Source organism: Ostrea edulis, chromosome 7 (genome assembly GCF_947568905.1).
Source record: "Ostrea edulis chromosome 7, xbOstEdul1.1, whole genome shotgun sequence".
NCBI lineage: Eukaryota > Metazoa > Mollusca > Bivalvia > Ostreida > Ostreidae > Ostrea > Ostrea edulis.
Genome location: NC_079170.1, coordinates 6,850,335 through 6,867,824, shown reverse-complemented (window position 1 = coordinate 6,867,824; position 17,490 = coordinate 6,850,335). Strand labels below are relative to the sequence as shown.

Sequence of the window (17,490 nt, the reverse complement as noted above, 5' to 3'; positions counted from 1 at the left end):
GGGGGGGGGCAGCCGGAGGAGACATAGTAATTTTTTTTTTAAATTCCTCAACAAAAAAAAAAAAAAAATAAAAAAAAATACCCGCCTGCCAAATCCTTAATTGATTCATCTACTAAAACGGCCTAAACATTAAATGGGGGAGAGAGGGGGGGGGGGGGGGGGGGGGGGGGGGGGGGGGGGGGGGGGGGGGGGGGGGGGGGGGGGGGGGGTGTCATCTTTTGATACATGAATTCAATTCAAAGCTTTAACTACTAAATATATATAATGTACTATTAAGAATAGTTTGAAGGGGATAAATTTAACATTAGCATAAGAAGCTGTCAGTCTGATTAAAACCAGCCCCCCTTCTCCTGACGACTGAGAAGCTGTCAAACACTGAACTTTTATTCTTTTCCATTAATATGTTTATAAATATATGCATGTTTTATTTTTGATGCTTTGAAGTAAAATATACATAAAAATGTTAATATCGTGATTTACCGTGCATGGGTAAAATATTTCACAAATCTAGTTAATGGCCCTTAACAAAGCGCCCTGTAATATGGAACTAAAAGCTACAGGTCTTCAGATATGACGATGATGGGGGTTGTCAAAATAAAGAACCCTCACTGTTACGAGTCAAAACGAGGCCCCACTGAATGACACCCTCTACCCTCCCCTCTCCTTCCCAGTGTCGTCAAGTAGACCTTGCAAATTTTTCTTTTGTACCTTAAACGCAATATTATTTGTGTGCACGGGGCGGAATTTCAATAAGTATAATCAAAGAAAGCAGTTATTCTGATTGCATTTTATTTTTTATGAAAGGAAATTCTATCTTCTGACGGAAATGTTGACACAGCTACCCAACGTGATTCAGGTCAAAACAAGTTTTAAAACTATTTACACAATCGATAACACGTAGATAGTGTGTACAGGCTGACACGCCGCACAGGTATTTAATTCTCAGGACTAGACGGAAGGTCGAAAGAACAGGGAGGCCATGTTGGATTTTAAGGTGAGACAGAATTATATATGTATATGCATTCTGACATTGTAGTGTTAATAGTATCGATATTTCTGTGATTAATGAGATAGATCTGATCACTTAACCTGTGATCAACGGAATCGATCTGCTCACTTCGTTACTGATTTCATAAAATTTCGATATCTTTTCATGTCTCTAAGATTCTTTTTTTATTGACAGTAAAATACTCGTGTGATCCCGCCATCAGAAATGCATCCCAGGCGCAGTGCTCAGGAAGTCCTACTGTGTGACCTCTGTGAAACTATCCCCCTACAGAGTCACTGTGAACTTTGTAATACAAACTTATGCAAGGCCTGTGTTGGAGAGCACCTCTCAGACTCGTCTAAAAGACACAATGTCGTGCCGTTTTTACAGAGAAAGGTCACCCCTAACTACCCAAAATGTCCGAAACACCCCGATAAACACTGCGAGCTTCACTGTGAGGAATGCAACATTCCTGTCTGTATTACCTGCGTCTCCTCAGGTAAACACAAAGGTCACGATATGTCAGATATTCTGGAAAAACTCGGCGCTAAAACAGAAAGTTTACAAAAAGATTTAGAAGAACTCGAGACGAGAATTTACCCGCGATATGAAGAAATGGCCTCCAATGTGCAAACTGAGAAAGCCGAGTTAGAAACAAATTACGGGAAACTGACCACAGTCGCTGACCAACAAGGAGAAATCTTACACCGGGAGATTACCGCCATTGTCAACCGACGGAAATCCGGCATTGCGGAGATGAAAACTAAACATCTGGACGCACTAAATAAAAATACAGAAGAAATCACACAGAAAATGGCGGAACTCAAACAGATCATGTCCGACTTGAAATCAATCCTAAAATCAAATGACGTCTCCTTAACCTCTACTTACAAATCTAGGAATTCCGAATTTAGAACATTACCGCCTAAAGTCCGAGTCACATTACCGAGTTTGTCTCCTCAGAAAATAAACAAAGATCAGCTCAATGAAATGTTTGGTTCTCTGTCGCCATTATCCATTAACACAGAACATGGCGACACAATGAAGTCAGCAGAAGCTGTATCGTCTCCTCCAGTCAAACCACTGCTTGATGAGCCGCGCGTCACCGCCACCATAGACACTGGGTATAGCTATCTATACAGTGTTAGCTGTCTGAGTGAAGATCAAGTCTGGACACACGGGGATAACGAAACCATGAAGCTGCTCAACCTCCAGAGTAAACTACTGACATCAATACAAACCAAGTCAGGGAGAGAACCAACAGACATAGCAGTGACACGGGACGGAGATCTTGTTTATACTGACACTAGTAATAACACCGTAAACTTAATTAAGAATAAACAGATACAGACCGTGATCACACTACAGGGGTGGAGACCTGGCTATGTCTGCTGTACCGCGGGTAACAATCTCCTGGTTACCATGGAGAGTGATGATAGAAAACCATCCAAAGTCGTGCGTTACTCCGGCTCCACAGAGAAACAAAGCATTCAGTTTGATGATCAGGGTCGTCCTCTCTACTCATCTGATAATAACAATAAATACCTCAGTGAGAACAAGAACCTGGATATCTGTGTGGCTGACTTTACAGCTAGAGCAGTAGTGGTGGTCAATCAGTCAGGAAAACTCCGATTTAGATACACTGGTCATCCCTCTAATACCGAGCAATCATTTGATCCATTCGGCATCACTACAGACAGCCAGAGTCACATCCTGACAGCAGACGGTAACAATCGCCGTATCCACATCCTAGATCAGGACGGACAGTTCCTCCGTTACATTCACTGTCATTTAGACTATCCATGGGGTTTATGTGTGGACATCAGAGACAACCTCTTTGTGGCTGAGTATTACACTGCTAAAGTGAAGAAAATCCAATATCTATAAACACAGTGTTAATTACACAGCTCTACAGTGTTAATTACATCTACCAACACAGTGTTAATTACATCTACCAACACAGTGTAATTTACAGAACTGTGTTAATTCCGTCTACTTGTTAATTACAGCCCTGTGTTAATTACAGCCCTGTGTTAATTACATCCCCGTGTTAATTACATCCCCGTGTTAATTACAGCCCTGTGTACATTACAGTCCTCTGTTTGTGATGTGTAACATGTACTAGTGTTTGTGAGTTTAACAGAACATTATTTTGTTTGTGAATTAATTCAATATGTGTTTGATTTTACAATGTATATATTAGATAAACATGATACAGAGTTCAGTCTTACATTATTACTGAGTACTTACTTAGATTTGTAGTACTGTAACAGAGAGTGACCCCAAACGTCCAGTCTTCATCACAGATCTTCAGATTCAAGGTCACAGTCTTCTGTTTACCATCAATAACATCACACCACTTATCTAAATATCCACCATCCTACAAAATAAACAAAGTGTAATCATATCAAACTGAAATGTCAAGGATAGTCTGTGATATATTTACATGTTTATATAGATGTCAATGTAATGGGAAGGAAAAGAAGATATGGCTGAACCGGTGTCACAACGGGGATCAAATCCAAGGCCTTCGTTCCCACGATACGACAGGACCAGGGATTGGACCCGAGACCCCTGTATTACTAGTCAGGTGCTCAAACCACTGAGCTATCCAGATTGATATCAATGGTTTGACTGGACCAGGAATCAAACCTGAGACCCCTGTATTACATATGTAATAGTCAGGTGCTCTAACCTCTGAGATATCCACTCCGATATCCACAGTACAAAGGAAACTTTTCCAATTAGAATTTGTCTGCTGTTATGAACTTTTCACATTATGATCTTCTCTAGGAATTCAAGTTTGTTCAAAGGAAGGATCAAAGGGGGAATAATCAAGAAAAGGCAAAAATAGGGTGGGGTCATTTAAAAATCTTCTCAAGAACCACTGGGCCAGAAAAATTGAGATTGATGTAAAAGTTTCCTGATATATATTATACATGTAGTACAACCATGGCCTGCCTGGGGTGGGGTAGGACGTCATCAGGAGATCAAAGTTTTACATGGAGATATAGAGGAAAAATCTTCACAAGACTAGAAGGTCATAATTAATCACATCAATATGCAAGCATGCCCAGGTAGTACAGATTCAAGTCTGTTCAACATGTTGTCCTCGGAGAGGGGGGGTGGTGCACAATAATGGCCACAAGTTTTATACTGGGATATATAGAGAAACGTTTTTGAAATTCTTCATCTCAACAACAGCAGGGTCATGTTAATATCCACACAGTTCAGATAGTGCAGGAAATTCTTCATCTCAACAACAGCAGGGTCATGTTTATATGCAAACACGTTCAGATAGTGCAGGTAATTCACTTAAACAAATCATTTTCAAGTGTATCAGGTGTGACGATTTAAGTGTTTATACCCTTGCGACTGTATCCGGGGAGGGGGGCATATTGTCCTGTCCCGTATGTCTGCCCCCTACTTTATTATTGCTAAATGTGTACTAACTTTTGAATTGTGAGTCATATGGCTCTCATATTTCATATATCGGTATTCTATTCAACAAGACCTTTCTGATAGTTTTTAACCCTGTGACCTTAACTGTAATTAATAGAGTTTGACTTTTTATTAAGAATACCAAACTTAGGCAGTATGTCCTGCACTATTTAAAGTACATCCTTTGGATTTTGTAGATAGATTCCTTATGACAGAACCTTACATCTTACACCATTTTCTTTGACTTTGCAGTCTTGACCTTAAAGTTTGACTTATCTTTCAAAACTTTAGCTAAAACTTGAACCTTGCTGCTCATCACTTTTGAATTGTGAGTGATAGGTCTTTCATTTTTCATATGTGCTTCTTGTGACAAAACCTTTTTATGTATCAGAGTTTTTAAACTTGTGACCTTGGAGTTTGACCAACTTTTAAGAAAACCTCATCAAGATCATATCTTTGGAACTATTTAAGCTGGTGTTTTCATATTTTGTATATAAAATACCTTATGACAAGACCCTTTGATAAGATGATATTGTGACAAGGCCGTTCCTTTCCTACCTTGTCACAATAAAGGACGAGGCCTTTCCTTTCCTACCGATTCCGTGGGGATCCGGGTTAGAATAGGTCCTCAGTATCCCTTGCTTGTCGTAGAAGGCGACTAAATGGGGCGGTCCTTCGGATGAGACTGCAAGACTGCAAAAACCAAGGTCCCCTGTCACAGCAGGTGTGACACGACAAAGACCCCTCCCTGCTCAAAGGCCAAAAGCGCCAAGCATAGGCCTAAATTTTGCAGCCTTTCACCGGCAGTGGTGACATCTCCATACAAGTGAAATATTCTCAAGAGGGACGTTAAACAATATTCAATCAATCCTTTCTTACCAAAGTTGTTGACCTTGTAACCTAAACCTTGATCTTCACCTACTTGTAGAAAAACTTATCCTAGGCAATATTTCCTTAAATATTTAGGTAGGTCTTTCATACTTTTTATATAGATTCTTGATGGCAAAACCTTTCATCTCATACCATGACCTTTGACCTTGCATCAAGGTTATGTAGTGCTCATTTTGGGATCACAATATGGGGTGAATTTTTGTTTACATTGGAATAAAGATTGAAAACAAATCTTTTTCAAGATCCCAACAGCAGAATAAGAGGGTTCACCTTGATTCAGGTGAGCATTGTTGCCTATGAAGCTCTTGTATTTGTGACTGATGAATTACCTTTAAGCATGACATTTTAACTTGGCGTGAGGCTGGTTCCATGTTACTCAGTTGGTAGGGCACCTGACCAGAGATTTTGAGAGCACCTGACTAGAGATTCTGAGAGCACCTGACCAGAGATTCTGAGAGCACCTGACTAGAGATTCTGAGAGCACCTGATTAGAGATTCTGAGAGCACCTGACTAGAGATTCTGAGAGCACCTGACTAGATATTCTGAGAGCACTTGACTAGAGTTTCTAATAGCACTTGACTAGATATTCTGGGACCCTGGGTTTGACTTCCAATCTAGTCCATTGTATTTTCTGTAGCAAACAGCTATGTCTACAAATATTCATGGGGAATTAAGCTGTCCTACAGCACATATAGGATAAATGCCCCCGCTTGTGGGACACATAGTACGACACTAACCAGTCATTTATCAAATTGATATAAATGGCCCACACGTTCAAACACATGACCAAGTGACAGTAAACAGTGTAGCATGTCGTCCAGAGAGAGAAAGCGTAAATGGTAAACAAGATTTACGTGTGGATCAGTATGACCATTTGATAAACCAAGAGCTAGGAGAAACACGTGCAGGTCTTTAAAAGTAAGCACTATTTTTATCTGAACTCGTCACACGCTTGTTTAAAAACATTGTTCGGTCAATAGGGATATGGAAAGGGTTTCGTTAGAGGAATGCTTTATAATTTCTTAACTTTAGAAAGCAGAAAATAATCCCATACTTGAAAAGTAAGTGTGGATCCCCTAAGGGGTATTTATGTCTCCCCTCTTCCCGGGGAGAAGTATAATGTTTTTGTATAAAGTATAGTGGATCTTAAGGTGGCGTGTGTAAAATAGTTTGTGTACATATCTCCTCCTATATGGCTTATCGGAGTTCATTATGTCTTTGTTCCTGCCCACGCTTTCTCCTCCATACCATGCAGTACATTAAAAGGTTTCATTTGATGCATCTCCAATTTGGGGAGCTGGGGAATTATTTGTTTTTCATAAAAACAACTTCTATTAAACAGGCTTCTACACAACAAATTTGCTGTCATTCTAAGTCAACATGAAGAAACCTATAAATTCCGGATGATTTGTTTTTGTACAAAGTCATATTCCCACTTAAACTTTGATTCTGTTATGACCCCATCTCCCCCCCCCCCCCCCCCCCCCCCCCCCCCCCCCCCCATGACCATGATTTGAAAATACTTCAATTTGAATACTTTGGGATGCTTTGATATTAGCATGAGTATCCATGACCCTGCTGTAAGAGTTTAGAGATATTTCCTATGCTGTCTGACATGTTTCATACCGGTTGTTAGGCCGTTCTTGGCACACTGATTTTGACTACAGATAACTCCGTTTACAAGATCAGGATATAAGGCTCATGGCGGGTGTGACCAGTCCGACAGGGAATGCTTAGTCCTCCTAGGCACCTGATCCCACCCCCCTGGTGTGTCCAAGGGTCCGTGTTTGCCCAACTATCTATTTTGTATTGCTTATAGGAGTGATGAGATTGATCACTGTTCGTTATCTACGCCTTTCCTATAATCCCTATATAACACTTTGATTCCCTATTTTGATCTCACCCTATCCCCAGGGGCAAAAATTTGAACAAATTTGAATTTGCACTACCTGGAAATGCTTGCACATTAACATAGAGTAATCATGACCCTGTTTTTCTTAAGAAATTTTTTAAATATGTATCTTTTGTATCTCCCTTTAAAACTTAGATCCCTTATCGTAGCCCCATCCTACCTCCGGGAGCCAATATTGGGAGAAACTTTAAGTTGCATTACCTGGGGATGATTGTATATCAAAGTATTCATGGCCCTGCTGTAAGATTATTAAAGATATTTCCTATACATTCCTATGTAAAACTCTGATTCCCAATAGTGGCTTCACCTTACCCCTAGGAACCTTAATTTGAAGAAACCTGAATCTGCACTACTTGGGAATGAATGCTTGCATATCAATATGATTACTATTATGACCCTGTTGTTACTGAGAATTTTTAATGCTTTATCCCATGCATCACCATGTAAAACTTCGATCCCCCATTGTGATCCCATCTTACCCATTGGTACCATGACTAGAACAAACTTGAATCTACACTATGTCAGGAAGCATTCATATAAATTTCAACTTTTCTGACCTAGCGGTTCTTAAGATTTTTAAATGACTCCACCGTATTTTTTTTATTATCTCCCCTCTGGAGAGAGCATGACCCTCCATTTTGCACAAACTTGAATTCTCTTTACCCAAGCGTGCTTTGAGGCAAGTTTGGTTGATATTAGTCCTGCGGTACATGCTTGAGAAGAAGTCGAAAATGTTAAAAGTTTAGGAACAGACGAATAGACTGATGCTGGACAATAATTGATCAGAATAGCTCACTTTAGCTTTCAGCAAATGTGAGCTAAAAAGGGTTAACACTACATGCCCCAGTCATTGCATGAATGAGGCATAAAAACAGAACATTTTGAATAACTTCATAAACAAACCTGACATTTTCTACAGTGATAGAGCTATCCAAGTCCTACAGAATGTCAGAGTCGCAGGACAATTATCCTCGTCAATCAGCCAGACATCTCAAGTAACTGCTACCCTGTAAAATTTATTTCAACATTAAGGAATAGGTAACCAAAATGACTTCTTCACACCATTATATTATGCTATTAGAACATGAATGTCTACAAAAAATCCATGAATTCATTCTGAATGTACCAAACTGAGAACAAACCTCAATTTGAAAACATTCATAACACAATATCTAACCTCTGTATACATCAAGTCCTATGCGACATCAATAAAAAGTTTCTCACACCCTCACCCCCCAACGTAAAGTTCAGAAAATAGTTCTCCATTCCGTCACGTCTCAATATAATGTTCATAGAATAGTTCTCATCCCTGTCACCTCACTACATAAAGTTCAGAAAGCAGTTTTCCAACCCCTCACGTCTCAACGTTCAATCCAGAAAATAGTTCACCACCCCCTCACCTCCCAACGTAAAGTTCAGAAAATAGTTCACCATCCCTCGACTCCCAATGTATTACTCAGTATTTGTAAATATGTTTAATACCTAAAGCATGTACATATATGAATAAAGAGTCTTAAAAGTTTCTTGTAATGATATCAATCTTACTTATTCCTATTTTTCTCCATAAATGTTTTGGCATCATATAACAATTCTTACTTAAGGGCAGATTCAACTCAGAATTTAAAGTAGGGGTCTAGTAGCGTGACGTCATGTCCGGATCGAACTCTGGTATTGGTTCACGTACAATTATTATCAAACGTATTTTTACATTTACCTGTATGTTTTTTAATTTAGTAAAATGAATACAATAACACTCAATCACTTATATTTGAGTAGACTATGGCTCCAATCTTCTTTCCATTTTTTGTCATCTAATTCACACATAAAACCAGAGGTACATATTTGTTTAATTGATATACAGGGGTATTGCATGTTAAAATTATCTGTAAATTAAAAAAAATTCATGATATGCGATAATGCACTTGTGGAATTAAATAAAACAATTCTGCACTTGTTATATATTTGTTATCTTGTTATATATTTGTTATCTTCTATTATGTGAAAATCATCTTCAAAATGGCTATTTTGGCCAAAAAATGTAAATATAAAATGAGATGCTGTGAAAATATTATGCTGAGAAAGGGCAGATTTTTTAAATGTATTTTAACAAGCATTCATATATGAACATAATATGTGAGTTTGAATGAAAAATCACAAGTCAAATTTTTAAAATATTCATATTAGTGGTGTTGCAGTGCCGTATTTTTGACTGCCGAGGGCCTGTATTGAGTTCAATTTTGTACCACCATTATTAAAAAACATGAAATTGTGTTAAAATTTCACTTTTAATTATTTAGTTAAACATTTATTTCATATTTGAGGAAAAAAATTGCAGCATCATACCTCAAACAAAATTTTATGGACATATTCTAGGACTTCTTCAATGAATTCTGATATTGCCGTTTGACAAATGGGGGTACACGTAATAAAAATACCATAATTTACTCATTATACTGACAACCCCCCATTTTTTTGTTTTTATCATACCCTCAAATGAACAATCTAAGTATTTAAACTCAAATTTTTGAGAAATCACAAGTAGGTCCAGGACTAGGGACCTACCTTAAGAATAAAGGATTGATGAAAAATCAATAGAAAACATTACGTGTTGTTGAATTAGTGTACCTGGTGTCAACAACAAAACGTTTACAACAGGTCAATGGGCCACACCGCTCACCCGAGTCACCTTGGCCCATATTTAAAGATTTTTCCTATATAATAACATGTAACACTTTGATCCCTATTGTGCCCCCATCCTATCCCCAGGGTCGATGAATTTTACAAAATTGAATCTGCACTATATCAGGAAGCTTTCTTCGTGTAAATGTAAGGGCCAATGGTTCTTTAGAAGATTTTCAAAGATTTTCCTTATATATTTGTATATAAAACTTTGATCCATTATTGTGTCCCCATCCTTCCTACGGAGGGGGTGGGGGTGGGGCATAATTTTAACAAACTTGAATTTGCACTATGTCGGGGGGGGGGGGGGGGGGGGGGGGGGGGGGGGGGGGGGGTGTATTATTTTAACAAACTAGAATTTGCACTATGTCAGGAAGCTTTCAGGTAAATGTAAACCTTTTTGGTCCAGTGAGTTTTCAAAAGACGATTTTTAAAGATTTTCCCCATACCTAGCTACCTCGGTATATCGCCACTCATTATATCGCCATCCCCACATACCGCCATCGAAATGTGTACAACGGATTTCCATCAACGCTAAAAATCCTATATAACGCCAACCTCGCCTATCGCCACCTGTTTTCAGGTACAAAAGATGAAACTGCCTTTCTAAATCTCCGATAACAATGCAAATGACCAAGGATCAGAAGCCCTAATTATACATGTAGTCTGCTCCGCTGAATCAGAGTGAAACTAAATTTAGTATGTGTCATGAAAACAGGTAAGCATAGGTAACTGCAATAATAACTTGAACATACTCAATTAAAATTGTCCAGTAGTTTTGCCTATGCATGAGCAACTGAGAAATGAAACTACTATCGGCTGCAAACTTCCACCAATCTTCATGTGCACACTAACTAAATCTCTATTTGATGAGACTTGCTATCAACTGCTGTAAAGTTCGTGTATCATGTCACTTTTGTGTGTATTTATTTGTGTGACATCACATTTCTGTGTCGCAGAAAAAAGTTGCAGCCATTAAATGTGTGTTTGTCGACCGCTCAACCCATTCAGTCAGCGTAGAACTTACCATGCCACAAATGAAACTGTTGTAGATATACTTGCGTGTTTTACAAATGCACAAGGGCAGAATATACATTTTTTAACAAAGTTTAAAGAAGTAAAGCAAAACAATTATTTTTACACATCGTGTCATATGTGGACGGCAATAGCTGGCGATATAACGTGGTAACACTAAATTTGTATGTAAAACTTTGATCTCCTATTATGGTCCTATCCTACCCTCGGGCGCGATAATTTTAACAAACTTGAATCTGCACTATGTCATGAAACTTTCATGTAAATTTGTACTTTCCTGGTGCAGTGGTTCTTGAGAAGAGGATTTTCAACAAAAAAAAGATTTTACCTATATATTCGCATCCAAAAGTTTGATCCCCTAATGTGGCCTCAACGGGGATCATGGTTTTAACAAACTTAATAATGTACTATGTCAGGAAGATTTCATGTAAATTTCGGCTCATTTGGCCCAGTGGTTCCTAAAAAAAAGATTTTTAAATGACCCCCACCCTATTTTTTGTGATTTTCTCTCCTTTGAAGGGCACAGGATCCTTCATTTGAAACAAACCTGAATTCCTTTTACCCCAGTCTTCACAAAAAACTTTGTGAAGCACAGGCCCTTCGGGCCTCCCAGTACAATAATTGTGCAAGCCCGAACAATATTTTACAGGCCCAAAATGTTTTTTTCTAATTTGACCACTTGTCATTTGCAAGGTGCTGCATGTTTACTCTACTCTACAGATACATGCACAGTTCTCCTGTAGGAAAATACAGGTCAAGATGATCATAGTTAGAGAACAACTGGCATTAAAAGGATTATCTTATTTTATTTTTCAACATATTAATCTCGCAGATGACATCAGCAGCTCATGTTCTACTTTGTTTTGTATGTACCACGTACAAAACATTTTGTTTTCTCCAGAATCAAATCTGAGCCAAGGCCTACCCTCTGTCCAATGGGGCATAAATTTTCGTGCTTTTCTCCTCGTATGATCTGATGGTTGTTATTGTGAAATATGTTTGGGTGGTTTTGAATTTCCCGGACGAGCCCCCTCCCTATACTTCAGAAAAGGCAGCATGGTTGATCATTTTTCTATGCGAAATTTGACTACTGGAATGAGAGTACCAAACCCCCGTATGTGTAACCCGGACGTGTTTAAGATTGAGCGGAGGTATAAATGTCTAGCTGTTGCGTGATTGGCTAATATCAAGAGTGAAATTATGTGGAATTGAAAGAAATATTATACAGGTTCAAATCAATTGTCAGGATGAAAAATTATCGTACAAAATCGAGAAATGACTGAGGAAATTACCATGGTAGGGGTGTGCTTAAAATGAAGTGTGTAATTTACTGCAGATTGCTATGTGTTTTAAAAAAGTACAAATATGGCCTCTATATATTTTTTGTCATTTTTTATCAACACTTGGAATGAACATTGAAATGTTTGCGGTCATTTATTTAAAATCGATATAGTTAATTAGTGAGAGGGCCAAAGGTTAACATTGAGGTCTATAGGAAATGAATTGGTACTCTTTTCTCTACTAAGTCATGACAAAGCCTGAGTCAATCTCACGCTTTATTTGTAATATATACAGAACATATAAGAAAACATTTATAGGCCCGCCGGACTCCTGGGTTCAATATTTTAAGAAGCCCGATCCCGATTTTACTGGCCTCGGCCATCGGGCCACTGGTTAACGTCGAAGACTGTTACCCAAGGATGCTTTATGCCATGATCGGCTGAAATTGGTCGAGTGGTTCAGGAGAAGGAAGATTTTTATAAATCGTCAATGTATTTTCACTATTTCTCTATTAACTCCCCTTGGAAAGCGGCATGGTCTTTCAATTGTACAAAGTTGAATCCCTTCACCCAAGAATGCTTTGTGCCAAGTTTTTTTGAAATTGGCCCACTGGTGCTGGAGATGAAAATGTGAAAAGTTTATGATGACTACATTATTTATGCCATTATTTAAGCATTTTTACTCAAATAAGTGATATATAGATATGATGTATATGTTTATTCACCCCCCCCCCCCCCCCCCCCCCCCCAGTGATATCGTGTGTATATTTTATGTATATATTTTATATTATGTTATCTATTTTTCTATTTTCTCATTTATCTGTCTGTGAATATGTTTTATACAGGACCACAATGTAAACTAGTCATTTGTACTAATTGTGCTATCCTGTCTGAATAAAAGAATTTATTATTATTATTATGATCCCGACAACAGCGGACAATGTGCAAATTTCAGTCAGAAAAGTTCACTTAAGGTAGCTCCATCCTCATGTGACTTATCAATATTAATGGTTAAAAGTGGAAAAACTTTATTAATTTCCACTCAATATAGTTTAATTTAATCAATAACCAAAGAAAATGTATATGTTGCCACCTTTTTAAAGATGTCAAACATACAAAAACAGAAATATACATCAACATCAGAAAATCACACATTTTCGTTAAACAGAATAATAAAAATAGATCAGAACTTGTTGAAATGACAAAATTTAGTTATTAACAGTTTTTAAAAAAACTGCTAATTCATAAATATGTATAGATTAACTGTGGATATTATGGAAACCAATGTATAAAAGACATCCAGTAGAGGAAATTCCAGCTTAGGAGTTATTGCCCTTGACAAATATTTTTTAGTCATAAATAATTGATTATCTATGGAAAATATAAACTTTTTCAGAATTAATAGTTTACCAGATTTTTTATTATATCCAGTGATTGAAATTCCTTAAAAAGATATATTTCTATCATGCGCAAAATTTGAATTATTAAGATGTTTGCAAAAACCTATGACATCACATGAGGATCGATCAACCTTAAGCCTTCGGCTCTGGTGAGCTAAAACTGGACCTAATGTACATTATTTCAGCCTAATAAATTTCAGAATGTCCTCACCGTTATACCATAATTGGGGTCATTGGCCTGTTGTGTTTGCCCTTCCCAGGCACTGATGACATTATCCTATCCCCTGGAGCCAGATTTAAAAAGTTAATAATATATTTAAGGAGGATTTCACAAGCCTTAAAGAGGTTTCGTCATTTCTACCTCTGTAGTTCTGGAGACGATACTTAAATGACCTCATCCTATCTTTTTTCATTTGTTGATTATCTAACCTTTGAAGGTGAGAGGCCCTTCATTTAAACAATTTTTAATCCTTTAACAGTACTAAGTTTGGTTGAAATTGGGCTCTGTGAAAGTTAAAAATAAGTTTACAGACAGATGGACAGACAGATGTACAACACACAAGTGGTGATCAGAAAAGCCCACTAGAGCTTATAGCTCAGGTGAGTTCAAAGATTTTACCAGCTCTACTCAAAAGTTTGTCTCCAGAAATGGATCAGATGCTAAGAAATTCTCCGTCTTCTTTTAAGAGATACCTGTAAGAACTGCTCCTACTACAGGGTGTCACCATCTCATGAGGACCAGGGAGCTGAAAAACCAAAGTGACAATGAGTGCTGGAATGCCCAGAAATCAGAAGGAAACCAGCTTGTTCTCTTTTAAACAGAAGACTCACTGGCCTTATTGGTCACATGGACATTGGTTATATGTAACACTAAGACTAGAAAGTCAATAACAATTTTCCTATATTGACCCTGCCTTCGAGCGTGACCCCGACAGAGGGCCCATGGATTTTACAATTTTAATTCAGGTTTTTTAAGGTCTTCATTTCGAGGGTCTGGACCTTTCCAATTGGGAAAAATAATGGAATATTTGGCATTGGGAATGGGAACTTATCTCAGCCCCCTACAGACCCTAAAATTTCCAGAAATTAGAGGGCTTTTCAAACATCATAAAAAGCATTCAGATGTTGGACCCTCCTATACACATTATCAAAACAGACAGACATACAGACATTGCTGTGTCACAATACGTCCCATCTACAGACAGACACACAGACATTGCTGTACCATAATACGTCCCATCTACAGATGGACATACAGACATTGCTGTACCATAATACGTCCCATCTACAGATGGACATACAGACATTGCTGTACCATAATACGTCCCATCTACAGACGGACATACAGACATTGCTGTACCATAATACGTCCCATCTACAGATGGACATACAGACATTGCTGTACCATAATACGTCCCATCTACAGATGGACATACAGATAATACGTCCCATCCACAGACGGACATACAGACATTGCTGTACCATGATACGTCCCATCTACAGAAAGACATACAGACATTGCTGTACCATAATACGTCCTATCTATAGACGGACATACAGATATTGCAGTACCATAATACATCCCATCTACAGACAGACATTGCTCTACCATAATACGTCCCATCTACAGACAGACATACAGACATTGCTGTACCATAATACGTCCCATCTACAGACAGACATACAGACATTGCTGTACCATAATACATCTCATCTACAGATGGACATACAGACATTCCTGTACTATAATATGGTACAATGCATGTAGCTATAACTCATGTTTTTGACTATGAACCAAATTTACAACATTCAAACAACATTTAATATGCAAAATAACGCCATTAAGAAGTGCTGTATTATACTTTACATAGTCTAAGGGAGATAACTGTAAAATCTGCCTGCATGCTCTTTGCACGATCTAAACTTTTTACATTAAATATGAATACTTCTCTTAGTCTTCTCAGGGCAAATGATGACACCCATTGATTGCTACATCCTGGATCCCAGCAATTTTCAATAAAGTGTTCAATCTCCAACACCAGACAATGATGGAGTGGTGAGTTAAGAAATTATCTTCTGCCCATTCATACAAGTTCCTGAAAAATTTCAATGATAAGTTATCGCCAAAATTGAGAATGTAAATGAGGCTGAAATGATTTGGCACACTGATTTGACTGCGGATAACTCCGTTTACCTGATCAGGATATGGGGCTCACGGCGGGTGTGACCGGTCAACAGGGGATGCTTACTCCTCCTAGGCACCTGATTCCACCTCTGGTGTGTCCAGGGGTCCGTGTTTGCCCAACTATCTATTTTGTATTGCTTGTAGGTTACGAGATTGATCACTGTTCGTTATCTTCACCTTGCATGATTGAGTCACAGATGTTGCCATCTGGTAAATTTCACGTCCCTCAGGAGCCAAGTCCCTACATGTAATCCCTGTTTAGAGTGATGCAATGTACAATAACCCCCTGTACACATTATGTACTTGGGGTGGGCGAGTCGTTCTTGCAGCCAGCAACACAAACTGTGTACTCCTTCCATGGAAGTGTCAACTCAAAGCATGAAAATAATTAAAATGTTGACAATAAATGAACTTTGCTGAATACATGGTCACTTACATGAAGAAAATGACAAAACAAAGATGATGTTGACTATAGTGTTAGTTTTTAAACATTTAAAGTGTGTAACAAGAAGATTTGATTTATTTCTTCAAAATATTAGAAATATTTGTTTTTTTTTTTTTTAATTATTGCTAGTAGTTAACATGGTTATGAAGGATAATATATATAATATATGTTAGTAAGTTTCAACAATGAATGTTTGAAATCTAAGAACTTTTTTTGATGAAAGTGTTTTATTTTATTCAGTCATGAAATTTGAGCTAACCGTTTTCATATCCATTGGGCCAAAGGGGCAGTAAAAGTTCTCAGATGATTCTAAAAAAATAAGTTGATAGTTGGCCAAGTGACAGGAAGTAAACATCATGTAAAATAATGTAGCGCTGTACCTCGTAATACTTCTCGAGAAACTTCTCTGATCGGACGCACAATGCTGTCCACTCTTCTGATAATGGACCAGACAGCTCCATCCAATGTCTGTGTGCAGGGTAGCTGCATATGATCCCCACCATTAGCTTAGTGGACAACATCCTAGATAAAATATCGACAACACAATTCGAATAAAACACATCAACATCTCAGTTCAAAAACAAAAACAAGCAAGTCATAATGTAGACTGAGGATCAGGAGCCCAAGACAAAAAAGTAGACATCCCGAGCATCATTCTAATTGTTCATCCAAAAAAGTGGACATCTCGAGCATCATTCTAATTGCTCAGACAAAACGTAGACATCCCGAACATCATTCTAATTGTTCAGATACAAATCATTAGTTTTTCAATTATTTTTTTAATAGTAATCTATTTTTAATTTTTACACAAAATGATGCATTTTTAATGGACTGGCACAGCGAAATCCCACGCAGGTATAAATAGCACATCCCCCTACCCTGGGGTTATGATGTATTGTAAACAAACTTCATTGTGAATCTACAAGACTAGTACACATGATAAACTTTTGAAGCTGTGCTCCACAACAAAATTCTACAGGTGGAAATAGTGCATCCTCCCTACCCTGGGCTCAAGGGTGGTGATGTAAACAAACTATGACTCTACAAGGGTGGTGATGTAAACAAACTATGACTCTACAAGGGTGGTGATGTAAACAAACTACGACTCTACAAGGGTGGTGATGTAAACAAACTATGACTCTACAAGGGTGGTGATGTAAACAAACTATGACTCTACAAGGGTGGTGATGTAAACAAACTATGACTCTACAAACCATAAAGATGCTAGAACAC

The 17,490-nt window shown here is 38.0% G+C and overlaps 1 protein-coding gene across 1 annotated transcript; it reads left to right on the top strand.

Moving 5' to 3' along the window:
• Positions 1–1,213: 1,213 nt before the first annotated feature.
• LOC125653926 (uncharacterized) lies at positions 1,214–3,208 on the top strand. Its single transcript, XM_056143142.1, has one exon. The coding sequence runs from the start codon at positions 1,214–1,216 to the stop codon at positions 2,873–2,875; it is 1,662 nt and encodes a 553-aa protein (XP_055999117.1). The 3' UTR covers positions 2,876–3,208.
• Positions 3,209–17,490: the final 14,282 nt, after the last annotated feature.

Bases quoted from the DNA above. Each gene is read 5' to 3' on its own strand.
- LOC125653926 (XM_056143142.1), top strand. From the start codon at position 1,214: ATGCATCCCAGGCGCAGTGCTCAGGAAGTCCTACTGTGTGACCTCTGT.